Source organism: Penicillium manginii (genome assembly GCF_028828005.1).
Source record: "Penicillium manginii strain IBT 31320 chromosome Unknown utg000006l:1.0-4164085.0:1.0-4166146.0, whole genome shotgun sequence".
In the NCBI taxonomy this organism is placed as follows: domain Eukaryota; kingdom Fungi; phylum Ascomycota; class Eurotiomycetes; order Eurotiales; family Aspergillaceae; genus Penicillium; species Penicillium manginii.
The window spans coordinates 3,492,534-3,517,212 of NW_026643107.1; the positions used below are offsets into that span (position 1 = coordinate 3,492,534).

Here is a 24,679-nt window from a genome sequence, read left to right on the forward strand (position 1 = left end):
TCTATATCAATAAAAATATCAAGTGGCGGGATCACTGAGTCAGCATGCAGAGATAGGACTAATTGGGCATTTGGCTGCATGCAACACCATCAAACCTGCAGAACGGGTGACACACTACTGCAGTATTAATACAACCCATAGAATATACCCGAGGTGATTCAAATATAAAGAATACAATCCCACTCTTCAATCCCAGTGCCAAGAAAGCCCAAGCATCGCTATTCTGTCGTCAGTAAATATTTGTATTCCATAATGGGTCAGACTGTCGCAGGCGAAAAGAGCCAAACTGTTGAGTCTCAGACAGATGTGTAAGCACTTCCATCTAAAAAGGGAAAACAACTAGCTCATGCTCTCACAGGCTCATCATCGGCGCGGGGCCCGCGGGTCTAATGGCGGCATACTGGATGGCGGTTTGTGGCGTAAAGGCTCGAATCATCGACAAGAGAGGCATGAAGGTCTTCACTGGTCAGGCCGATGGTTTGCGTCCTAGGACCCTGGAGCTATTCGATAGCATGGGTTTCCAACATCGTGTTATCCACGAAGGCCATGTGGCTGTCGAGGCTAATTTCTGGGTTTGTGATCCTTCTTTAATAACAATAGCAGGGAGTTCAGGGAATATAGAGCCCAGCTGATAAAGAAGTATCAAGGTCCCGGATGAAAACGGTAAACTGACCAGACAGGGACCTCATTGCAGTCCCAAGATAAACGAGTCGAATCATCACAACATGCTACTAAACCAAGGGCGCATTGAGAGGTTCCTTCTTGATACAATTCGCAAACACTCCGATCTCGAAGTGGAGCGGGGGATCATCGCCGAGTCATTTGAATATGACGAGAAACTTGGAAACGACCTCGATACTTACCCGATCACTGTGAAGCTTCGCACTTTGAGTGATGAAGAGGCGAATCCGAGCCATCTCTCTACAGAGGGATCTGGATTACAACCTGTCAATGGACAAGGCGGCGTCCTACCTGATGACTGGGAAGAACTGATACAGAAAAGTCGATTTCGCCAGACCAATACAGAGATCGTGAAAGCAAAATTCATTATCGGCTGCGATGGCGCTCATAGTTGGACCAGGAAGCAGGTGAATATCCCGCTGGAGGGATCAAGCACAGAGAACATATGGTATGTCCAGTTCAGATCTCAAGTCCCCATGCCGTTGAAACCAAGATCCTAAATGAATGATATCGACAGGGGAGTCATCGATATAGTACCTCTCTCCAACTTCCGTGAGTACCTCCCCATTCCCATCTCGCTAGCATAATGCTGACCTGGCCTCACTAGCGGACATGCGTCGCCTGGGAACAATAACCCACTCCTCTGGAACAATCCTAGTTATTCCCCGCGAAAGAAAACTAGTCAGACTCTACGTCCCGGTCCAAACAGTCGACGGCAACTCATCAACCCGCTTCGACCGCTCAAGCATAACCCTCGCAAAGATCAAATCGCGCGTGCAAGCAATAATGAGCCCCTACACATTCGACTTCCAGATCTGCGACTGGTGGACCGCATACCAAGTAGGTCAACGCGTCGCCCCAGCATTCAACAAGGGAAACCGCATTTTCCTTGCTGGCGACGCAGTGCACACTCATTCGCCAAAGGTTGGACTGGGCATGAATATGAGTATGCAGGACGGATTTAATATCGGGTGGAAGTTAGCCATGGTTGCCGTCGGTGCCGCGAATCCTGATATTCTGGGCACGTATAATGCTGAGCGCCACCCGCTGGCGGAAATGTTGCTTGAATTCGACAGGCTTTGGTCGGGTGAGTTTATGGAGACGACGGATGCGGATGGGCCTGCCGCGCTTGACAAGGCGGATCGAATGGTTCATGTTGTAGAGAAATATATGGATTTTGCGGATGGTTTGAGGACTTATTACCCTGCTAGTTCGCTTGTTTGGAAAGTCTCGGAGGAGGAGGGTCCCGAGGCTGCGCGGAATTTGGTTCCTGGTGAACGGATTTCGCCGATCAAGTTGCGCAATCAGGCGGAGGGTAACTCGAAGTGGACGACAAGATTGCTTGAAAGTGATGGTTTGTTCAGAATTATTGTTTTGGCCGGTGATGTGCGGGTTGAGGAGCAGAAGAAGCGGGTTGAGGCTCTTGGTAGGTTTTTGTCGGGAGAGGATAAGACGAAGGTTTCTCCTTTGCATCGATATGTCCCTATTCCGGGGAAGAAGGATCAAATTGGGGTCGTCACTATCCATAGTGCCCCGTGGAAGGAGGTGGAGTTCTTTGATTTCCCGGATATTTTGCGTCCATTTGATCCTGTCATGGGTTGGGGATATGATGATATTTGGTGTGATAATTCTTGTACATGGGACCCGCACTGTGGGGGTCAGGGGTATGAAAAATGGGGAGTCGATAGGACACGAGGTGCAATGCTTGTTCTTCGGCCGGATCAGTATATCGGTTGGGTGGGAGAGTTGGAGGAGGTGGAGGATATGACTGACTACTTGGATGGTGTGCTTGTGAAGATGCCAACACCTGAAATCTAGGAAATCTGATCCGTACCTAGGTAGTCATGGGTTTAAAGAGATAATAGACCTCATTTCTGATCCTGTTCTGAACTTGGTAAAGACTTCCTCAAGATTAGGTACACGTATATCATTGTACTAACAGGCAGCTCCCAAAAGGATGACATCCCTCAAGACCCAGAGAAGGTGATAAAATGAGACGAGACAGAAAATACGAGTAGTATTGAAAATACACATTAGAACGTGCATAGAACATGTAATAAATGAAGAGTGAAACTGCAACTATTCTACGGCGCCTGTGGCTCGAGTCTCCTGAATAGTAGGCACCTCCTCTTGAACCCCGCCAGTCGGCTCAACATGGGCCGCAGAGCCAGTCCCGTCTGTCTTATCAAAAGACCCACGCATAACATTCGGATCAGCTGGGAATTCAAACTTAGAGCTCTCCCAGGGCTTGACCTTCATGAGGTACATTGTATCAATCTCCTCGAGGGTCCGACCCTGGCCCTCAATAACAGCGAAGTAAACCAATCCAGCAGCAAGGAAGAGACATCCAGCAAAGACATATCCAAACCGGAAGTCGATCGCACTGACAATGAACGGCGTGAAGAATGCCAAGAGGAAATTCCAGAGCCAGTTGGATGCCGTCGCGAGGGACATGGCGCGCGCTCGGTACTGGGAGGGATAGAGCTCTGCAATAATCGTCCACACCATTGGGCCCCATGTACTTGCAAAACCGAGAATAAATAGACAGGCAAAGACGACCATGGCTACACCGGCTGACTTGGTGCGCTCCGGGAAGTCTCGATCAAGAGAGAAGTGGCCGACGGAAGCGAATATCATGAAGCACACGAACATCCACAGAGCACCTGCAATGAGAGATCGACGTCGACCGTAATTCTCAATCAGATAGAGACCCAGGAAGGTAGTTCCGAAATTGACACCGCCTAGAATCATCTGTGTGACGTAGCTGTTTGCAATACCAGCGCCCTTGAAGACGGTGGTTCCGTAGTAGAAGAAGTAGTTGGCACCGGTCAGCTGCTGGAGCGCTTGTAGACTTACTCCGACAGCAACACGTTTGGCCATTGTTGGGGCTTTGAAGAGCTGGACCCAGGAGGCCTTGCCATTGCGGACTTCCTCGTCGTGTTTCTGCTTGATTTCTTCGAATTCGATCTTCATAGCCCGGTGGTTACGTGGTACTCCGTATATCTTTGAAAGGGTGGTGATCGCCTTTTCCACCCTCCCATGCCGATAATCATAACGAGGACTTTCCGGGAAAAACGCCATACCAACTCCGAGTATAATAGCCCATAAATAGGTAATGCCCATAGGGATGCGCCATGAGCCGGTATTATCGCGAGCTTCGGTTCCGAAATTAATGCAGTTCGCAACGAAAATTCCTAATGTGATGAAAAGTTGGTATGTACTATATTGGTATGGAGTTAGCAGGATAGACTGGTTAGTGACATATAAGAGCTACACATACCTAATCAGTGATCCTCGGATGTGCCTAGGGCCAGACTCTGCTTGATACATGGGGACAAGCAAAGATAATGCGCCGACACCCAGTCCTGCAGTCCAACGACCCATAGCGACTTGGTACCACTTCCCGGCAGGAGAGGATATTTGAACAGTGATACCAGCACATAGAATCACGCACCAACCACTGATCGACCACTTCCGCCCCGTGCGATCAGAGATAGGCGCAGCAACTAGAGCTCCAATCAAGGTACCAATGGAAAGCTATCATAGAAATAAGCATCAAGCCTACTAGCAAGTCGTCTCAAGAGAGGTACACTTACCAGGCCAACAATGAGACCAGAGCGCACGTTACTAAAATGATAGGTCCCATCGGATCCCAATTGTCCATATCGTTGAAGGAAGTTGGGCATCTCCAAGAAACCGGAAATTTGGCCAGTATCGTAACCGAACACAAACCCACCCATGGACACGAATAGGCCCATCACCACGGAGCGCCAGGTGAGTAGTGGAATAGGTGTATCGACAACATCGCTACTGTTAAGAGCTTTTTCGCGATCAACTGTGGAAACTGACTCCCCGACAGACTCTCTCGGTGGCTGGTGGTCGGTATCATCACTCTGTGCTCTTTTTTGGAACGGGTTCTTCATGATGGCAGATATCGATACAAGCTTCGAAGATTGGACCCAGTATCTTGATCTTGACGATGTATTGTCAGTCGAATATAAACAGTGTATAACTGGAAAAGGATTCTCAGAAAGGTCGAGGCTTCCTTTTAATACCTCACCCAGCTTCAGCTATGGGAAATCCAAGTACCACGCTTAGCTACGCATGTGGCTGCGGATAGCTGGGGATTCCTGATTTCTTGGACCTTGGACCTCTTCTTGGGAGGGAAATCGCTCCATTGGACAGATTGGGGAGATGATGACTCGTTCATTTGGAGACCGCCTCGTCGGTGTTCTTCCACAGCCGGCGGCCATCTCCGAACAATTGATCGTATGAGCGAGAATCTGGGGAAGTGGGGAAGCGCATTTGGCAGGTCAGTGAAGGTCTGCCTAATTGGAGGGGTCTGTCCATGGTTGAGAGCATGGGATCCATACATACAGCGAAACTAGACCGCATGGGCCACGAGTAGGGGTGGCGCGGAAGCGTGGGTGCCGCGTGATGGGATCGATCCTGGGTGGCGGTTTTCACGGCTTCCCGGGTCTTCATCATAAGTGGTGAGACCGGTGGATTATTACAGAGCTTCGATGGTAGTACTTCGCCCCAATCCGCTGTTTCGGCCGACGTAGTGACTGACATATGTGGCTTCCCGACGCGTTCCACTATTCTAAGTCGCCTGGAGATAGTTTCCAGGGATGAACCTGAAATGTTTGGGTGACTACTGGAATCATTGATTGATCAAAACTGTCTTCGAGGTTGTGACGCTGCGGCTAGGAGTGAGTCCAGGGGAAGGGGTCATGTAAGTGCCAGTGAGATAAATACGGTCATCAAGATTAGGAAACGTGCATTTCAAATACTATTTCAAGTGATATATGTCCAAAGAACTTTGAAAAAAGATAGAATCCAACTCCAAATCCAACCAAAAGAACACATCGAAACGCCACCAAGGTATCATCATATCGCAAAAAAGAATATCATCCCGCTCTCAGCTAAGAGAACGACTCAATTTCAAGGCAACCTAAACAATCAGACGGCCAGCCGTCGATCCCAGCCATTGATCAAGGAAAATTCATCAAGTTCGCCCTCAACTGGCATGGAAATAGCTTGGAAGGGGTCAATTAGACCGAGGTCATCCGGATGTGCCGGGACATCGCCAAAGTGAGGTGGATTTGCATCCTCGGCACTTCCAATGCTCTCGCCAGAATAGCTCAAAACACTCTGCGCAACATGGTCCTGACACGGGGCGAAATCGCCGCTGCTCGAGGACCATGCCTTCGGAGACAGGTCATGCATGTCCGTCACTGGCTGTGGGACCGACAGAGTGCCGTCATTCTGCTTTTGCGCATACTCTGCCGTGATTGAGGCAAATGGGCCCGGATCTTCGCCGCACTCTCTTCCTCCGTAGATACCCGTGAAGATATTGGAATACCCGCGATCCATGTCGCTTAGCACGTATTCCCAGTCCGCCATGGTAATGGCGCCATTCGTGGTACTAGTAATATCCGATGCGGTTGAAGTTGACATTGCCCGTTGGTAATCATAGCCCATAGTCGAGGATGTAAGCCGCGGATCCGACCCGAGATCCAAAGAGGCACGTCCGTGATCAACGGGGTATTGAGAGGGGAAGTGATCTTGCTGAGGAGGGAGACTGGTCCAGCTCGGAGATCGAAGGGATTGGGCCCCGAGCGGAGGGCTAGCACCAGAAATAGTGTTTCGACGAGAAGCAGTTTGCTTAGGAGATTCCTCACGGTTTCCATTCGATGTAAGACGAGACTTCAAATATTGGAGCTGTTTCTTCGGTGACCGGGACGGTTTTTGGGTCGGTGCTACCATTTCTTGAGAAGGCTTGCCAGGTTGCGCGGCTTCTCGCTTTTTCGTGTCGAGGAATACCAAGGTACTAGCAAGCGAAGTGAATTCCGAGGCAGCCACAGGTGATTCCTGCTCGAGTTGCTCTACAACATTAGCGAGAAGCTTCTGGCTGTCTTTCAGCAGCTTGCTGTCCCGCTTCAGGCTGAGTGTTTGCCATAACAGTCCTAGTCCAGAAACGAACACTAATTCCTTTCGGTTGATGCTGACAGAGAGGCAAAGTCGTCGCTCATCCAGCAACTGCAGAATTTGGATGATATGCTTCGAAGAATCGGCCATGGCCAAAATTGACGGGGAGCGCAAATTCTCATCTGCGAAGCAGACAGCAGGGCGGTGGATCAACGATCGGATAAAATAGTAAACGAGCGACTTAGGAGGCTGTTAGCATCAAGAAAAAAAAAAAGGAATTTGAAGCTAGGTAGGTACTAACCAATAGGGGAGACCTGCTGCTGGTGACGTTGGTGCTAGGCTTATCTTGAGAGAACTCGAGGCGGAGATGTGCAGGCAGCATCTTGAGCCATTGATCCAGTTGTCCTGATACGGCGCGCATCTTTGACATATACATGTCGTAGCTAGATCGTGATGGGTATATGTCTTCCAAGACTTTTGTGAGAATACGCGACACGTTAAAAAGCGCTAGAGCGCTCGAGAGACGAGTAGATTCGCCAGGGAGGGTTGGCAGGAATCCAGATTCTGTCACATTCTCATCATCCACATCAACAGGATACTCGGTCTGGATATCGGCCTCGCGCAATAGAATGGGCATGCCAGTCAAAGCAGAAGAAAATCTATCATTGTCAGCAAGAATCAAGGGCTATTATTGAAGACGCATGCATACCGATCCAACACATATTGGCACCAGAATACCTTCTTTCGAGTTTCGGTTTCGAGTCGGTTTGATGTCAAGTTCTCCTGGGACTCGTAAAGTCCCAGTTGGTGGCAGATGTCCACAGCCAGAGCACGATAGCGAAGGAGACTCTTGTAGTCACCCTTTGTCATGCAATACATTTGAGCCAGAACGAAACATTGCAGAGCACCAAGAGATGATTCGCCGATGAACGTATCGAGGGTACTCGTCCAGTTCTCTTCGAAGAAAGTAGGGTCTTGAGTATTTCTCGACTATGATTGTTTAGCATTTCTCACTTAGTGCAGATTTGCAGGACTTACATTGGATGAGAGAGCCGCGATTCCGAAAATCAGATTTAGCTGAGTCAGGCCAGGCAGATCCTGTTTCAAAGAGTCGGGATTGTTCAAATATTGCTCATAAGCTCTAAGAATAGTCGGCCTGTGCACAACTGGGTAAAGCGGTGCCCATTCTTGGAAGAAAATATTGATGAGCTGATCAGATAATAACCGTGGGGGAGTTCTGACAGCTTCCGAAGAACCCCGAGACACCGGAGGCGACAGTTTCGTTAGTGCCTGAGTGGGAATCTTGGATGTCGCCTTTTCTTGGCTGACAAGCTTATTTGTAAACACATCTATTTCATATTAGATCTTGGTCTCGTTCCGACACTATCGGAGAAGACTTCAACATACCAGCAAAGCCGTGTGTACTAGAGAGGGCCGTATAGGGATTCTCGGGAGATAACTGTGCTGTTGTTCGTGCGACATGAACAACACCCTCTGAGGCATCTAGACTAGGCGATTTATTCGGTGTAGGCGCTGATGCTGACCCTGACGTTGTCGGCGAACGAGCCGAGACAGCTCTCTGTGATGGAGACGAAAAAGAATGTATTCTGGACAGCACGTCGATTTTCTCGTCCTTCTCGTCCAGTAAATCCTTCAAATCCTTGACTTCTGTTTCCAGGGCTCGCACACGCTCCTCCAGAGACTCGGTGTAACCACGAGGGAAAGCCCTGCGGCTCAATTTATCGCTCGTTCGACATTCGAAACCGACGTTGGCGCATTGTGTACAGCAGGGACGCACGCCGTCGCAGCGGATTTTCTTGCTTCGGCATCGGTCACAGGCTTGGGCGATTCGACTTGTGGTACCGGTGCCACCGACCTTGATCACTTTCATGGGCAGGATACCAGGCATTGTGTGTGGGTAGGCGGGCACATCGGCCGCCGCGGTAGAGTTATTGGCTGAGTGTTCGGACGGGTGTCGCGATGAGATGGACGTAGGATAGGAACTTCGAATTCAACGAAGAAGACGGGTAGGGATAGGAGGTGAAGAATCGAGATTTGCCTCAAAGGGACTGAAGGATAGAATAATAGAGAAGGAGAGGGGGGGGGGATTCACGGCTGAGTCAGTTAGCGTGGAGAAAGACGATGCTGACCCGCCGAACCGCCCAATCCAGTGAGGTACAAGTGTCAGGATTCGCCTGCTCCGTAGTGGGGGCAATCTCCGTAAACGCAAAGGTTAAATGTCTCCTTTTTTTCGTAGCATTTCCTCATCGGTATGAGTGCGGGTGTGGTATTGGGCTTCGGATGTGATCGACCGGTTCCATCTACCGTCCACTGGGACTGTCTACCCCGTATTCTCATCTGTCTAATATACGGAGTACGGAGTCCATGCCCTGGACTAGCCATCTGCTTCTCCAGATCTCTAGCAATGTTCATGATAGATCTCCCGAGGTCCCCCAGACTCCACATCCTCGCGGCTTGGCTACATATGATCCTGATCCTCCGCGATGTGGTCACCGGGGTACCATATGCATCAACTAGCCAGACGAGAATAGCGCGAAATAAATCGAAACCCCTCGTCATCCGTAAAGGTAAATTACTAGTCACCCCCCCGGAGTCTCTCGGATCCGCATAGCCCATCTAGCGCTGCCGCATCCGAAAATCCTCCCCGGTCCCAGATGGGCTCGTGTGTACGAAAACCCACGGGCATCCGATCGGCGTCGCTCCATGGTTCAGTGCAATTCATATTCATCTGAACATGTTGCCTCCCAGATGTGGTCCAGCATAGGAACATGACGCCGTGCGCAACTCGAAAAAGGGGAACGGATGATCTAGAGACGGAGCTCCGTGTCACACGCGGCACCTTGTGTGGCCTTGTCACAGACCCCTCTATTCCCGATAATCGGCACTAACGCGAGCGGTTGTTAGTCGCATTGTACTCTGTAAGCCTAAAAGGTGGCATGGCGTATTGTGGCGTGCACCCGCCGTTCGTGTTCAAGATCATCATCCGATCATGTTTCATGCGTGAAATCCCCATGGAGGATCTAACACTCCCAGATGGCGATAGCACCGGGGTACTGGGAAGCTGGGGAACCCGGGCACCAATGACTGTGGATCGATTAGGAGGTTTTCCAGAGATCTAGACTGGGAATTTTGATGGTTTCCAAGGATTGCCACAGCGAGTTTTGACCGAGAGAAGTGCGAGACTCCCAGAACCACGGTTGATGCTGATCGAACTCCACTGGCCCCTCCGCCGCTGCCGGGTTTCCCTCCTTTCTTCACGTTGCTGCAGGGTCCAGCAACCTTCCAAGGTTGGAGGCAAATATATTTACTGTTTCCTATTCCGTTCGCTTCTCACTGCCGATGTTTCACCCGAGATCATTCAAGCTCTCAAGGAACCTTGGTCATAAGGAGTCACGACCGAGCCGGTTCTACATACGTGTATCCATGCGCTGCTTTCAGCGTGCGAATGAAATCGAATGAACCTCCAAAGTTTCCTGGGTCAACCCCGCGCTGAATGTTGGCTAGAGTTGGCAAGGGTTGGCATCTCTGGAGACTCCGCAAATGAAGCTGGGGTGAAGCCCTCCCACCCTGAGGTAGCCTCCGTAGATCATCCTCTCCAGGCCCCACCGACTATGACTATGTATTGGGAAAAGCCCGACGAATTCATGGCTCACGTCATAGCGTCATTTAGCCTCACCTCATTGGCAAAGACCTCGTTTTATCTGGGCCTTGTTCTCACTCAAACTTGTCCTAGTGGCGTGTCTTCCGTATTGAATAGTGTTTGAACTAGATGAACGCTATTGAAGGAGGGGGGGTCTAGCTTCCTGGGAAGAGATCTTGCGGGGGATCGTCTCTGTGATGCTCTCTCGTCTCTCGTCTATGTTGGCTCTGTGTTCATGGTTATGTCATGAAAAGTCTTCGACCTCCTCCGTTTGAGACTGTTGGGATAGATAGTTTAGGACCGTTTCCGAATTCATCAATTCGGTTTTCTATATCTGGCAGTTAGCGGGTAACATTCAACGAAGAGTAGTACTGTTGCGTCAGAGGAGGTTTGGAAATGTGCCAAGTAGTTCACTCACCTGTTTCTCCAGATCTAGGACGGCTTTTTCGAGCAGCGCTCCTTCAACCTTCCTCAATTGAGATATCAAACTGAAGATCTCAGGGCGGAAAAGTGTCTGGAGCATTGCCTCGTTCATATTTTCCAAAACCTCGTCTATTTTCCTGGCATGAGCAAGCTGGGTCTCTAGTTTCTCCAGCAGTAACACAACAGCTCGAAGTTGAAAGATATCCCAAGATGGATCAGCGGCGAGAAATTCCCGGAGGTGATGAGGGGACGTGAGGGTCTCTTCCTTCCAGGTAGTTTCCAACTCTGCCGCTCCATCATGGGTCTGGTTCTGTTTAATGTGAAGACCGTCTTCTTCGTTTACACAGGCCAACCAGACGAGGGGACTGTCCCATGATACATGGCTCGATGATTCAGCATCAGAGACTAACGACAGCCGGATTCCTGGCGTCTCGGAACACATGAAGTTTTTGGCAAATTCTAAGGGGTCATCATCTGGTGCATGCATGTCCAAGAGCACTTGGTTCTCTTCGGCCCTGTCGCTTTCAAGGAAGCCATAGGAGAAGATCATCTCAGATGCGGGTTTTTCATCGCCGTAACTAGAATAGAGCCAGTCATGTCAGGAACGCTCCATGTTATGCAACTGAAAGCAGAACAGCATAGTATATCCAGACGGGTGTCAATGTAGAAGCACTCACGATATTGTCACCTCTTCTCCCGGACGCATGGTCTTACCCCAACGCAGCTGCAAAATTGCATTGCCCTCGGAGTCTGCATCATACAGCGCCCGCACATCTGATCCAGAGACATGATTGGCCATGTCGACACAGGGAACCATTGCATGTCCACTGCCCGGCAAGTCTACCATTCGCGACCGATAGGCAGCGTCAACATATTTCCAATCATCGTGAGTTAAGCTACCCGTTCCCTCCTCCCACCAAACTTCTCGACACCATGAAATGTTCTCCGTGCACTGGCGTAAACGCGCGAATTCAAACTCGAGTGAGGAAAGCTTGGCCTCGACGACCGCAGCGAGCGATGTTCCCTTCAGCAATTGCTGTTCCTCGTCACTATAGCATGTAGGCAGTGGGAATGCCGGTGGGAAGAATTTGATATACTCAGACCATGGGCTAGACATCCCCACCTGGCGCTTTGTGTCGGGGCTGGAGTGTGTGATTTGAACCAGAAGAAATAACATGATTGCCCCTCTGGTTGTCTGTTGATTGTTAGTCAATGCTGCACCTAATCGTATGTGGAAGACAAAACAGACCCTTCCAAATCCACCGCAAGCCTCAAGCACTTCCCGAAAGTCTTGATCAGATTTTGAATAGTCCTGCACCGTTTCCAACGATAAAACCAGGTCTTGTGGGACTTGAAGGAGGACCTGTGGAAGAGAATCGGATTCATGACTAGAGATTTCTTCTGTTGCCACGATCGCATTTCCTTTGTCAGTATCACTCTCTGTGGAGCTCATATTCTGAAAAGCAACGCCATTCGTGATTATCCCATTAAGTCTGGCCCAGGCTGAGAGGGACTGAAGCGGAAGATATTCCCGCCTCATCGCGTCAAAGAGGGAGGAATTCGATGGGGGTTTTCGTTGTCAGATGTACGGCCTCGATAGAGAGATATATTTGAACAAGACTTTGTCTTCGATGACACGTTGGCCTTTGACAACGACGACTTGAACATAGTATCCTTCGCGGTGTTCACATTGGCGCGCTTGCGGAGGCACGACAGGTGCCCAACGCTAAGCCTAATTAGGACTCGGCATATCGGTGCTCCAAGCTCGTATCGAACCCTTGGAAAGAATTTCAAATTCTCAATTAGACTCATAATTACTAATCTTCAAAGTCCTTGCTTTTGGTTCTTCAATCTTGATCTTGGTTTTCCACTTGAGATGCCGCTCTCGACATTACAGTATCTGACGTCATAACCCAAGCTTGTCATCAACCAGTCACAAATTCAGCTTTAGATGCATTCCAAACTTCAATTGAAGATTGAAATTCATATCTCTGTTAGAATACATTGAGCACGTTTAATACCCTCTTACTACTAGCACTAGTAGTAGTGCCGAATGAACCTGAAAAATATTCAATCCACAATGCTGCGACTTCGGAACTTATACTATCACACCGGCAATCGCCTACCCTGTATCCTACCGGTACAGACTCGTTCTAGTTGGAACTTGAAGGCATCACCAAATAACACTTGGTCATACGCCCCATCTCACAGCTACTCACAGTCTAGTGGACGAAGTGACGATGTCAAGGAAGACTCTGTCAAGCGGGCGAAGAAGGGAGACACGAGGGATCCAGGAGCAGCAGCAGTCGCATCCGGGTTGAAGGAGAGAGAGGCCAACCAATGGATCGCAGATGACTCAAAGTCTGGAGCGACAACAGAGAGAGGCGGTAGAAAGCAGGCTGCAAAGGCCAAAAGAGAGTACCCTGCTGCACCAGAGCCCATTATCGGAATGAATGACGAACGAGCTCGGGTTAGTACCTTCTCTTGCCTGACAAAACATATTGTCAAAGTATTGACCCAATTCGTTGTCCCAGAAGGGTGGTTAGTTGCCAAATTTATGTCTCTTGGGTCTTCAAGTTGAATGAGCTGCATTACCACTGGCACCCACGAAAAGTGCTGGAGCGGTACTGCGATCTACTTTGTCTTGAAATACCGGCGGATTCAGTGCCGTATTGCCGAAGCGCATTCTCGTGCCTTAAAATTGTTGTATTTCATGAATATGTATATCATTGCTTCACCGACCGACCTTGAATGATAGGATCTGCGAGGAAATGGTGATTAGTATCAATATTTTCGTTTGATCTTTCGTTTGATCTTTCGTTTGATCTTTTGATACAGAAACCAGCAATCAACTTACATCGTGTTTCCCAACAGCGACAATGTCGTCTTCTGATACCCGAGTACCACCGACTCCTTCAATATACGAGATAGGCACATCTCCCATGACCTTTCGGGCTACATCACCCACTGTACTGTTTCTGCTTATTGTTAGTCAATGCTAGGAAAGAAAGAAAGTCGCACCACGTACTTCTTGACTAGAACGCAATCACGGAATACTGCTGATCCCGATCCGGAGCTGAAGGTCTGGAGGTTTCGCACGGGGAAAATCGGTACAAGACCCAGCAGCTCAGCGGCACGAGAGAGACATTGCACGACTCCGGTTGATCCGAATCGGTACAACACCATATCTTTCAGGTTCTCCACCCGGCTTTTTTGACGAATTGGTTAGCAGGGAGTCTTATCTGCCATAGGATTTGCGAACTCACGTTTTCAATTTTTCGTCCATCTCTTTCAGACCTCCACCATCTGGTTCGCCCATCTCGATCAAATCTTCCCGCGTGTCTACAAACTCACTCCCCTCAACGTATTTGACATATTGTTGTTTTGCTAACCGTCTGAGGAATACTTCTGATATGGCCGAGCAAAGCACGATGCTGTGGGGATCTTGCATCTTGGCGATCTTGCTTACGTTCTGTGGTTCCGGTTAGCACGGGAAGATCTCAAGAGTATGCAACAAGAAAGCGCACCTTATCAGCATCCGGGTGATCAATTTTGTTCAAGGCATATACTGTTGGGAATTTCTCGTTGATAAACGTCTTAACCACAAGTTCCACAGTCTCATCAGACCAATGCTCGAGAGGTTCCTTCATAGCAAGCTTGTCTAAACAACGAGCGACAACGGAGTGGGTACTTCCGTATCCTGAAAATTGACCTTGTAATGTGTCGACAGGGTTGGCCTCTATATATGGTGTTAGTAATTGAGGCATGAGGCATATTCCATAAAAGCATTGTACTGACTCGTCGCGACGTGTCTCCGCTTGATTGATCCCCTAAAACTAGCCGTTAGAACATCCATTTCTGATGCGATTCTTTCATGGCTCCAGACTCACCATTTCTCCATCAAATTACCCAGGACCCAGCGCACGATCTCGGAGTACAACCACTCAATATCCACAGAGGGGTCGTATCCCCGAGTAGCCTTGCCTTCTGCATCGGTGGTACCGCTAACATCCACCACGTGAATCAGCGCATCCGCATGACGCAAATCATCTAAGAATTTGTTGCCCAATCCGCGACCTTGATGCGCTCCAGGAACAAGTCCCGCGACATCTAGCAATTCAATCGGAACGGAGCGTCGTCCTTCGTGGCATGCGCCGTAGTTTGGTTGACAGCGATCGGAAATGCCATGTCTTTGACAGGGCAGTCGATCTGCAGGTATCCAATGGCTCGCTGGGGATCAATGGTCGTGAAGCTGCCGAGCGTCAATCGTTAGCGCAAGGTTCGTTCGATAAGCCGGGTGCTCGTCCTAGGTCAAGCAATAGAAGGTGCACATACGGGAAGTTGCCTAGGAGACAAATTGGAATTAGTCGCGCAGATCATATTAATACCGCAACGAGCATGTACTTACCAACTTTTGAAGTAGCATCGGTCAAACTGTTCAATGTTGTAGATTTCCCACTCGACGGCTGTGCCCCTCCATGGTTAGCGGGGTCACGATTTGGGGATGGGACGACAAACCTTGCCGACTAGGCCAATTAACGGATCACGAGGCATTTTGAGATATTCCGACCGGCGTAGGAACCTAAAGACAAACAAAGACAACCTCTTGACTGCTTGCACAAGCCAAGCGAAATGAAGACTTCGGAGTCGCGATAAGAATCATTTTCTGCCACTCCGAAGTAGAAGGCGGTAGCTACTAGGTACAGGGGATATCCACGGCAGCCTAGATCCTAATCGGCTTCATTTTTTTTCTTTCATCGGCGCTAAGATATGGAAGTCTATAGGTATGCCAATTTGCCAATTAGATCACACCTACAGCCAGGTATTTGGAGATAGCCCCAGGCCAGACAGTGCAAACATTGCACACATAAGGGACCGGCAGAAGACCCACCGCCTCCCCATTTGGTCGCCGACAGCCTGTAGTACACAACTTAAGAGTCAATTGTTAGCATGTAAGTCGAAGGAGAAGCATCCCATTATTCGAACAAGAAGTTACTGTAACTTAAACCACTACTACAGGGCCACTATTAGCCGATCGGCTTCATCCTCAATTGATTCAGGAATGGATCAGATAGAATTTCAAACGATTGTTTGAAGTAGTACAAGATCAAAATTTAGACCATATTCGCGCATAAGCTCACATATGTCCAAGGTGTATCTACTGTCAAGTAAAATTGTCTCATACTGGACGAGGCAGTGTGTCTAGTTGAGACATGGGATGTCCGAGGTCTCACACCTCTATTTCTATTACTCCCTGCCTTGAAGTGATCAACTTCGGCTAATTCATATAATTTTCCGGTGAATCGGACTGTATGTATGAGTAATAACTCGAAAATTGAAAGCGTGGGCTTCATCATGTTATGCTACTACCTACATCGACTATTCCAGGGCAAATCTTGGAACTTGAAAAGACATAAGTTGGCTACTACTAGTAGTAGGTAGGTAGTAGGTTACATATCTATGATTTCATTGCCTGATTAGTATTCGTGACAATTGCAGCGAAGAAGGATGAAATCTTGGTCACAACTTGTGGGGTTAGAAGATGAGGGATTGAGCCAAATTCTGCAGGCATTTCAGAATAGGCCCGGACTACATATCGAGTTTAGACTTGTTTTGTGGAGACTTGCCCAAGGTTGGGTATTCCAATGCATCTGTTGTAGATATCCATGGTCTGGACTACCGATATGTCGTCATAAGGGCAAACGTCATCCCTATCACATTGCATACCATAAGCAATCTATAGAAATACTATAAGAGTAATAAGTCTCTTCGCGATTCTAGAGAATTCAAACTTGAAAATATTTTCTACTTTATCACGAAATAATTATTTTCATACTCCCAGAATGTCTGAGCAGACCTACCACACCACCCGCCAAGACTTGCGCAAGGCCGAGTCTCGTGTCTCTCAGCAGCACGGCGGAAAGACCCCCGCTGATTCTGATGTCTCCCAAATGAAGGTGAGAAGTCGTCATCCCCAAAGTGAACTTTCCATCATTAATACTCTGTATCCTAGTCTATCATCGACCAAAACACCAACAAATCGAAGCAGATCGACGAGACCAAGGCCAACTTGCCTCTGCCAGAGGACCCTCCAGTTGCAAGTGACTGGAACTCCTCCGATCAGCGAACCGTCAATGTGGGCTCCGGTCGTCTTGAAGGTCCTATCTCCAACGGTGCCGATGACGCCTTGCGTGGGCCATCTACAGCCACCAGCAGCGTTCGCGTGGATGGGGCCGAGCTGCACAAGAACACCGCACCTCAATAAAGCTGAGATATAAAGGATATTAAAATGGTCTGAAAAGTCCATTGTTGGGAATCTGACCAGTTGAATGATATTGATCGATAGTGGGTGACGGAACCCTGTCTCCATACATGTACGATAGTCATTTTTGTACTATTCAATGACCTGCACTCAATCACGAGCGAATGAACCTTGGAATTAAAAATTCACATTTATTTAGTAACAAGTAATTTATGTAATTTCAAATGCTCTTCCTCACGGTATTCAATTGTATGTAAATTATAGATTTACTTTTCCTGCTCGTTTAATGATCAGACTTCCAACCGGCCCGTGCCAACAATTGCAACTGCAGCAAGCTGTGAATCTATATACAGTATGACCTGCGATGATGTAAAACTACCTGGGTATCAATCATTGAGTTTAGAAAGAGTGTTCGTTTGCAATGTAGTGAGAAGATTGCCTATGCGGGAATGGTGGCAATTTGTAGTGGTTATGTAGCCCTGACGTCAACCGCCAATGCAATTCTGATATCTGCCCAGTTTCAACTCCAGACTCTGGAAGTCCCATGTACTCATGGGTCCACGATGCATTAAGCATGTGGAGTCCTGGCTCCTCTTTGACAACGAATTTCTCGCAAAATTGATGGACAGGGCCCCCACACAGACGTAGCAGTTCCGCTAGCCGCTTGATCCGATTTCGAGAACCCGCCAATAAGATCGTCTCAATCGCAAGACTCATTGATTTTACAGCTGCCGTAGGATGAAGACCATCTTGGGTTCTGTTGATGGCCATGAAGGAATCGTAAGCCTGACATCACTTATCGTGATATCAAGCTCTTCCTGCCACGAGAATGTCGCTTATTAATTAATTGGTCTGTAGGTATGTGCTCATATGTTGCTAAGTGGTCTGGATCTATGACTATTTAGATCTGCTGTCGCGTCGCTAGATTTAATTCTACTTAATTTTGATTCCATCTATTTCACGACTAGTCTTCTCGTCACTCTTCATTAACGAACACACTTCTTCTCACCTCCCACTTCGTACACATTCAATATGGATCTTCAGGGAACTCCTCTTCCTCACGGCACCCGAAGCACTAAGGTCACCACCGACCCTCTTGCCTCTCAACAGCCAATCGAGGAGCCTTCGGGCCCTGTCCCCACTGATTCCCTCGCTGCTGAGTCCGTTCGCAAGGGTGGTGCTTTCTCCGAGAACCGTGGTGCCGAACCCGCATCCTATACCAAGTCCTCTTTGAAGAACACCAACACTTCTGGAGCTACCGAACTTCCCTCTGCCTCTGTTGGCGGTCTTCGTGACGACCGTGAGCGCCAGGAGAAGTACCCTGAAGCTCTTGGCGGCCAGGGTGATTTCCCCGGTGCCCACCTCTCACAGTCTGGTTACGTTGGTGGCCCGACCGCTGCTAAGCAACAGATGGGTCTGGCAGATCAGACTACTGCTAGCGGAAGCAGCCAGTATAATGGCGGCCAGGCTCCTTCATACATCGCTGATGTGACGGATGGTTATCAGCATCAGAAGCCTGATGGCCGAAACATCCATGAGGGCGACTTCGACTCCTCTACCGCGAATAATGCCAGCTTCAACTCTGATATCGGTACCAGTGATGACCCTGGCCGCGCTGCTATCAACAAGTTCCAGCAAACTACCGCCACCAGTGCGCTGAGTGCTGGCGTTCCTCGTCAGGAGCACGTTGGTAACCCGACCTCCTTCGAAGCTCTGGAGCGGGACCAGCGCGCTTAGAAAATGGGATTGCTTTTCCCTCTTTGCTTTCTTGAATTTACTTGAGCTAGCAAGCGTTTTGTTAATCTAGCTAGCCCATGCCTGGAGCTGGGCACACGACGGATGATGAGTGTCTGGATTTACATGCTGTACAATAGATCTACACAATTTCGAAACAATTATAACTTCTTGATTAAAGGTTTTTTGGTCTTCAAGTAGCATATGAACACTTGAGTATTTCATCGCTACACTTGAGTATTTCATCGCTACACTTGAGTATTTCATCGCTTAGCTAACCTGGATAAGCAATGACTCCAGATACTCCATGATCATCAGACCTCGAATCCAATTCTGTGTCCAAGCTGCCTGAGATCAAAAGTGAGCCCTCGTCATCGGGACTCTCTGCCACTGGCATAGGAAATCCAACCGAATGTAGAGGTAGTTTCGACAATTCTCCACGTTCAGCAAGTTCATGCTCTTCATTATCATCCCCAAATCCATCTTGAACTGTGTTCTGCCCTGCCTCACCCACCTCATCACGACTGTTCCACAAATAGTTCCCAAACTCGACCAGCCCGATTGTCAAAATCGCAACCCACACCAAGGCGAGAAGAACCACAACTGTGGTAAAAATACCCGGGAGCGGGTATGCTGGGAAAGATGCGGGAAATAGTTTCAAAAGAGGGATGGAAACACGATAAGAGAGAAACGAAATGTAGTGACCGGACGAATATCTCGGTGTCGAAGCCGAGTAGAATTCCGACTCGTAACTATGAATCGCATCATATGGTGTTTTCGGGCGGCCCAGCATTTGGCCGTATTTCTTGCTCGTCACTTCGACCACATTGATTGGATCATGTCTAATTTGATCGTCCTTGCCGTAGACTTGGTCTAGGTTGATCGAGTTGGGTGAAACTGGGATCAGGACTGATACAACTGGTTTGGTGGGAACATCGTCACCCGGAGTATATGAGTTGTCAAGTTCTTCGCCCTCAATGGCTGGGTCACTGTTGACTGAGTTCGACTTTGTAGAGTATTAGAATAGTCGGATCTTCTAACGATGGACAAGAAAAGATGCGAAACTGACCAATTTAAATTTGGCCTGTGCTGACTCGAGAGACGAAAGACTTCTCCCTTCATCGTAGGGTATTCGCGTGTCTTGTATATTTGAATCACTAATGTCGTGACTCTCCGCCCATGGCGATAATTGTATAGGACGAGATATGGCCGGATGTACGATTGTCAAAAGAAGCACAGTCACGGCCCAGGCGCGAGGACAGAGGGCGATCATCTTCGGCGCCAATATAGTACCGATTATAGTATTAAGGAGAGAATAAATTGATTATGGAACGAATGTCGGGTGACGCATGATATGTATGAAATATGCATGAAAGAAAGTAGAAAGGAAAGAGAGAGCTCACAATCCACGGGGCGGCGGTTTCTTATAATTGACTGTTTGGGGTAGGGCAGCAGGGGAGACCGGGGGCCGCCCCTCAGCAAGGGCCACTAAGCTCTCTGGATGAGAAAGATACCGCGTACAACCTACCAAACACCAACAATTCGAGGGAGAAAACTAAGTCTAAAATCTAGAAGGGGCAAGGCAAAAGATAGATGAACCCGCCGAGTTGGGTTTTCCGAGTCTATCTCCTTCTAATTGGCCATTTTTGATCTCATTCGTTGGTGCGGTATGTATGGAGAAATTCTCCTCCCCTTGTTAGACACTATAAGAGAGAGAAAAAGGGATTGATCAGATTCAGCATCCTGGAATGATAACGCCACTGGTCTAATAGTTCGGAGCGGATGCAAGGCCGATCGGCTACATTCAACGCTAGTCGAGGCCAGTGCGATTTCCTTTTTCCTGTCAATTAATTCTTTTTCCTTTCCTTTCTTCTCTCTCAACCCGAAGTGGTGACACTGATACTTCAACTTGCCATCTGCTAAGATTTTGTTCACTTGTCTCGTAGGGTTGGTAGATACCTAGGTAGGTTCAATTTGCAACCTAGGGTCATCAGTGATCGTGTAACCGTGCTGTCACCTGGTGAGGCACGTAGTAGTGCCATATCGGCAAGATGTCAAGCTGTGTGACTAGGTGCTTCCGCCGTTGTATCGTACTAGAACCGTTGAAATCTATGAAATGGAGATCAATCAAAATACTGCAGGACCGAGGTACGGACAGGCCCGCCGATTGCACACATGAAATGTCATCTATTGGCAAGCCAAATCGCATGGGGGCCCACTTAGGCAGATGCCATATGCCTTGACGAGTACGATGTTAAATTTAAATGGATGCATGGGGTAATTTCTCATTGGGAATTCTTCCTGCCTTTTTTCATACACCGTTGATAGAACGCCGAACTGCAGAAAAGCAAAGATGGTAAAAGAAATGATATAGAAACCCAAAGGCCGAACCCCCAAAGACATGCATAGTCCTATCAGACGAGAACCATAACCTGTACACAATACGTGAACCCACTAGCAAACCAAGAAGGTGGGTACAAAAGCGAAAAAGGACTAAGCAAGCAAGCAATCACCTTAAACGGTCAGCTTCTCGCACTCCTTCTTGGCGAGCTTGGCCAACTCCTCGAAGACTCCGCTGAAGTCCTCGGAATCGGCATCCTTGTTCTTGCCAGCAGACTTGGGGGTCACCATGACCACACTAGTGGGACGCTTGGTGGCGGCGGAGGCACCGAGCTCAGCGCGGGAAGTGACGAAAACGTAGGGAATACCGTGGTCTTCGCACAGGACGGGGATGTGAGAGATGACGTCCATGGGGGAGATGTCAGCGGCAAGAATGACGACCGCAGAGGGAATATCGATGGAGGCGTTAGCGGCGGGGATAGCGGACTTGCGGAGAGCCTTGACGACCTCCTTGACACCGCGCTTGAGAGACTTGTTGACGGCAGCTGTGAAGCAAGAAATAGATTAGTGACTAGTTCAAATGGATGGCAGTCCGTATCGTTTTTCAATATGCGTTCGATTTGCACCGGCCCTGCAGCGTGTTGCAGAGGGAGCAAGGCAAATCTACAAGCACATATAGACGAGAAGAGTATAGACGCAGATGACGATTCTTCAGAGGAATTGATTGGCATACCCTTCTTGACGGTCTTGAGAACCTTCTTGGCCTGCTTGTCCTCGACCAGAGGGTTGGCGAAAGGCACAATGGCACCGACGGGGCGGTCGATGGCCATGGCATCAACCTCGGCGTCGGCGACACCAGCAGCGGCGGCTTGGTCCAGGCCCTCGAGGACTTGGGTGGTGATCTCCTTCTCTACCGCATCGGCGAGAGCGGTCTTGTCCTTCTTGTCCTTCTTTTCCTTCTTGGGCTTGGCAATGCCGTCCTTGTCGGAACGCTTCTCCTTCTTCTCAGCGCGCTTCTTCTCCTTCTCGACCTTGTCCTTGCCCATGATGACGATTGTGAAAAAAAACGGGGGTCGTGAGGTGGTGGGGTGGTGTTTGATGGTGCGTAGAGAAAAAGTGCGCTGCGCAACTCTTGCTCCGAAATAATTTCTGAAGACGCTAGTCCCGATCCGGTAGCTTTGGTCGGATGACTAAGGCCCAAACATCCGCCGCAGTCGCCAGTGACATTAACACTCTCAAGACACTCCCTTCATATATCATTCAGATTTAAGAGCTAGAGTGCGAAGTGTGACTTCTCAAGGGGCTCGAGACAATTGGCCCACGTCCGAGTCTCATTGACGCTCTTTGTGCAAACAGCCCACAACCACCAACACCACCAACAACACCGTGGGCCCCCATGGACTCAAGTCGTCAGTCGACGCGACCAGCATCCCAGCTGGTTGCTGGGTTTGCCTCACCTTCTACCCCAGCAAGTGCGCGGAGGTCGCTGAGGCAATCTACTCAAACTACTCATTCACAACCTTTACCGCAACACCCATTACACGGTGAGGAACCATCCACCCATCAACGAAGACAAGACGCGACGAGACACTAAACTTGAGGTACAGATGTCGAAAAGGATGAATTGCGGGTGCAAGTCAGCACTCTCAGATACGAACTCGAGAATATCAAGCAAGAACAGGAGCTGCAAACCTTACAACACGAGAAGGAGACTCGAGAAATTCAAATAAAGGCGGATGCGGACTTTCGAAAGGCGCAAGTACGTGATCCTTCTCCTGAGATCCTTCTGAGTTCCTCCGCTAATGGTTTTATTTAACAGGCAGCAGAGTCGACATCCAACCGCGCCATCCACAAGAGCGAAACCTTAGCAAAGGAACTAAAGGAGGCACAGGAGCAGGCGCTCACTGACAAGACAAACCTCGAACGAAAAAACAGAACACTACAGGATGAAAGGCAAACATTACAGGAGGAGCTAGAGGATTCACAAGCGCGCTTGTCCGACCAAGAACGACACTCTAAGTATCAAATAAGCGAACTGGAAACCGTTCGGGCATCTCTTCAAAAGACCATTGAAGAATTTCAAAATGATCTTCACGCGGCTCGCACCTCTCAGCAAACGACCCAAGAAAAGTTGGCTCAGCGTGAAACCGAAGTTGCGGAGCTGGAGTCGGAGAACATCCGCCTGAAATCCGAGGGGACGGATGCCGAAGAACTGGCTGTTCTGAAAAGGGAACTTTCGGAGCAAGTCAGCCACATTCGCGAATTGGAGACGACAAATCGGGAACAAGGCGCGGAACTACAATATCTACGGAAGGTTCAGAAGAACGTCGAGGTGGTCCAAGAGCAAAAGAGGTCGCTCGAGAACCAGCTGATGGCTATGAAGGACTTGGAGGCCGAAGTTGGTACACTTCAGATTCAAAAGCAGGTTCTCGAGGATGAACGGCAATCTTGGACCAGCCTGCTTGAAGATCACAATCAGTCTGCTGAATTCGATTCTCCTGAAGCAGTTGTCAAAGCCTTGGCGGAGAAGCAAATTGAAATGGCGACTCTGGTTGATCGACTTGGCCTTGTTGAAGCGAAATTTCTCGAGAAGGATGAAGCGATTAAATTCTTGGAGAATGAAAAAGCTACCCTCCTCCAAGAAGTCGAAAAGCTACGAGCCTCCTCCTCTGTCAATGGCCCCAGTACAGCTCCCGCAGTAGCTGAGGCTCGAGCCAAGTCACGGCTGGAACGACAGCGTGTTCTGGCTGTCAAGGAAGTCGAATATCTTCGGGCTCAACTCAAGGCTTTTGATGAGGAGGAGATCACCATGAATGAAGAAAAGAGCTATGACGAGCAAAAGGCAGAGCAGATTGCACAATTACAAAAAATTGTGGACGAGTACCGCAATGAGCTCCAAACGGCACACGAGGAACTTTCGAAGAGAGAAGCACCACCCCCGCCAGCTCAAGACGATAGTCAGACCCGGGGTACCAAACGCCCCCTGTCTTCAGCAGAAGGCGAGGCCGACAGCGAACGTCTTTCAGTGCTTACACGGAAGAACCGCAAATTGCAGGAGGCCCTCTCCAAAGCAGAACAGGCCACCACACTTGGCCGTCGAGAACTGGATGCCGCCAAGTCCCAGATCAAGTCTCTCAAATCGAAATCGCGCACTCGTGTACTCGAATTGCGCGACAACCCGACCGCCGAGGCCGAGAAGATCAAGATGTCCACATTGACAACACTGCGTACGGAAAATCAGGCTCTTCTCGCCCAACTCCGCGGTGAAAAGACAGGCGTGAAAGCTGTCCCCGTAAGCACGCTTGACAGTCTCAAGCTGGAGATGCAAGATATGGACCGCGTCGTCGCAGAGAAGGAGAAACGCATGCGTCGTCTCAAAGAAATCTGGACGGCCAAGAGTTCCGAATTTCGCGAAGCAGTCGCCTCTCTGCTCGGCTTTAAACTCGACTTCCTCCCGAACGGTCGTGTTCGGGTGACTTCTATGTTCCATCTTTCTTCGGCCTACCGCCACGGCGATGGCGATGATCCCTCCAACTCCCGCGGCGCTGGTAGCATGGGTGATGGAGGCGAGAACTCAATTGTCTTTGACGGTGAAAATGGCACGATGAAGATCTCTGGGGGGGCCGAATAGTCTTTTCGCGATGGAG

At 49.1% G+C, this 24,679-nt stretch overlaps 12 protein-coding genes across 12 annotated transcripts; 5 read left to right on the forward strand and 7 right to left on the reverse strand.

Annotated features, from left to right (window-relative positions):
- Nucleotides 1–252: 252 nt before the first annotated feature.
- On the forward strand, nt 253–2,499 carry N7533_009676 (putative phenol 2-monooxygenase; the record flags this gene model as incomplete). Its single annotated transcript, XM_057106326.1, has 5 exons — nt 253–308; nt 359–572; nt 648–1,129; nt 1,199–1,233; nt 1,289–2,499. 5 exons carry the CDS (start codon nt 253–255, stop codon nt 2,497–2,499), a joined length of 1,998 nt encoding a protein of 665 aa, XP_056957775.1.
- Nucleotides 2,500–2,760: 261 nt separating this feature from the next.
- Nucleotides 2,761–4,604, reverse strand: N7533_009677 (sugar porter family MFS transporter; the record flags this gene model as incomplete). Its single annotated transcript, XM_057106327.1, has 3 exons — nt 2,761–3,901; nt 3,962–4,218; nt 4,278–4,604. The coding sequence occupies 3 exons, from the start codon at nt 4,602–4,604 to the stop codon at nt 2,761–2,763; spliced, it is 1,725 nt and encodes a 574-aa protein (XP_056957776.1).
- Nucleotides 4,605–4,887: 283 nt separating this feature from the next.
- N7533_009678 (uncharacterized protein) lies at nt 4,888–5,166 on the reverse strand (the record flags this gene model as incomplete). Its single annotated transcript, XM_057106328.1, has 2 exons — nt 4,888–4,964; nt 5,055–5,166. The coding sequence occupies 2 exons, from the start codon at nt 5,164–5,166 to the stop codon at nt 4,888–4,890; spliced, it is 189 nt and encodes a 62-aa protein (XP_056957777.1).
- Nucleotides 5,167–5,643: 477 nt separating this feature from the next.
- facB (C6 transcription factor FacB/Cat8) lies at nt 5,644–8,521 on the reverse strand (the record flags this gene model as incomplete). The annotated part of the gene is made up of 5 exons (XM_057106329.1): nt 5,644–6,861; nt 6,914–7,271; nt 7,322–7,602; nt 7,651–7,961; nt 8,020–8,521. The coding sequence occupies 5 exons, from the start codon at nt 8,519–8,521 to the stop codon at nt 5,644–5,646; spliced, it is 2,670 nt and encodes an 889-aa protein (XP_056957778.1).
- Nucleotides 8,522–10,517: 1,996 nt separating this feature from the next.
- N7533_009680 (SET domain-containing protein) lies at nt 10,518–12,236 on the reverse strand (the record flags this gene model as incomplete). Its single annotated transcript, XM_057106330.1, has 4 exons — nt 10,518–10,601; nt 10,692–11,274; nt 11,374–11,891; nt 11,946–12,236. 4 exons carry the CDS (start codon nt 12,234–12,236, stop codon nt 10,518–10,520), a joined length of 1,476 nt encoding a protein of 491 aa, XP_056957779.1.
- A 540-nt stretch (nt 12,237–12,776) lies between these two features.
- On the forward strand, nt 12,777–13,242 carry N7533_009681 (uncharacterized protein; the record flags this gene model as incomplete). Its single annotated transcript, XM_057106331.1, has 2 exons — nt 12,777–13,166; nt 13,231–13,242. The coding sequence occupies 2 exons, from the start codon at nt 12,777–12,779 to the stop codon at nt 13,240–13,242; spliced, it is 402 nt and encodes a 133-aa protein (XP_056957780.1).
- A 188-nt stretch (nt 13,243–13,430) lies between these two features.
- N7533_009682 (Ygr210 GTPase family protein) lies at nt 13,431–15,250 on the reverse strand (the record flags this gene model as incomplete). The annotated part of the gene is made up of 10 exons (XM_057106332.1): nt 13,431–13,457; nt 13,554–13,674; nt 13,725–13,904; nt 13,963–14,168; nt 14,224–14,435; nt 14,495–14,526; nt 14,587–14,886; nt 15,032–15,041; nt 15,105–15,162; nt 15,215–15,250. The coding sequence occupies 10 exons, from the start codon at nt 15,248–15,250 to the stop codon at nt 13,431–13,433; spliced, it is 1,182 nt and encodes a 393-aa protein (XP_056957781.1).
- Nucleotides 15,251–16,539: 1,289 nt separating this feature from the next.
- On the forward strand, nt 16,540–16,961 carry N7533_009683 (uncharacterized protein; the record flags this gene model as incomplete). Its single annotated transcript, XM_057106333.1, has 2 exons — nt 16,540–16,653; nt 16,710–16,961. 2 exons carry the CDS (start codon nt 16,540–16,542, stop codon nt 16,959–16,961), a joined length of 366 nt encoding a protein of 121 aa, XP_056957782.1.
- Nucleotides 16,962–17,990: 1,029 nt separating this feature from the next.
- Nucleotides 17,991–18,695, forward strand: N7533_009684 (uncharacterized protein; the record flags this gene model as incomplete). The annotated part of the gene is made up of 1 exon (XM_057106334.1): nt 17,991–18,695. The coding sequence occupies one exon, from the start codon at nt 17,991–17,993 to the stop codon at nt 18,693–18,695; it is 705 nt and encodes a 234-aa protein (XP_056957783.1).
- Nucleotides 18,696–18,966: 271 nt separating this feature from the next.
- N7533_009685 (uncharacterized protein) lies at nt 18,967–19,965 on the reverse strand (the record flags this gene model as incomplete). Its single annotated transcript, XM_057106335.1, has 2 exons — nt 18,967–19,698; nt 19,762–19,965. 2 exons carry the CDS (start codon nt 19,963–19,965, stop codon nt 18,967–18,969), a joined length of 936 nt encoding a protein of 311 aa, XP_056957784.1.
- A 1,241-nt stretch (nt 19,966–21,206) lies between these two features.
- On the reverse strand, nt 21,207–22,078 carry N7533_009686 (40S ribosomal eS12 domain-containing protein; the record flags this gene model as incomplete). The annotated part of the gene is made up of 2 exons (XM_057106336.1): nt 21,207–21,577; nt 21,766–22,078. 2 exons carry the CDS (start codon nt 22,076–22,078, stop codon nt 21,207–21,209), a joined length of 684 nt encoding a protein of 227 aa, XP_056957785.1.
- Nucleotides 22,079–22,428: 350 nt separating this feature from the next.
- Nucleotides 22,429–24,663, forward strand: N7533_009687 (coiled-coil domain-containing protein MAD1; the record flags this gene model as incomplete). Its single annotated transcript, XM_057106337.1, has 3 exons — nt 22,429–22,576; nt 22,640–22,791; nt 22,852–24,663. 3 exons carry the CDS (start codon nt 22,429–22,431, stop codon nt 24,661–24,663), a joined length of 2,112 nt encoding a protein of 703 aa, XP_056957786.1.
- Between the last annotated feature and the right edge of the window lie 16 nt (nt 24,664–24,679).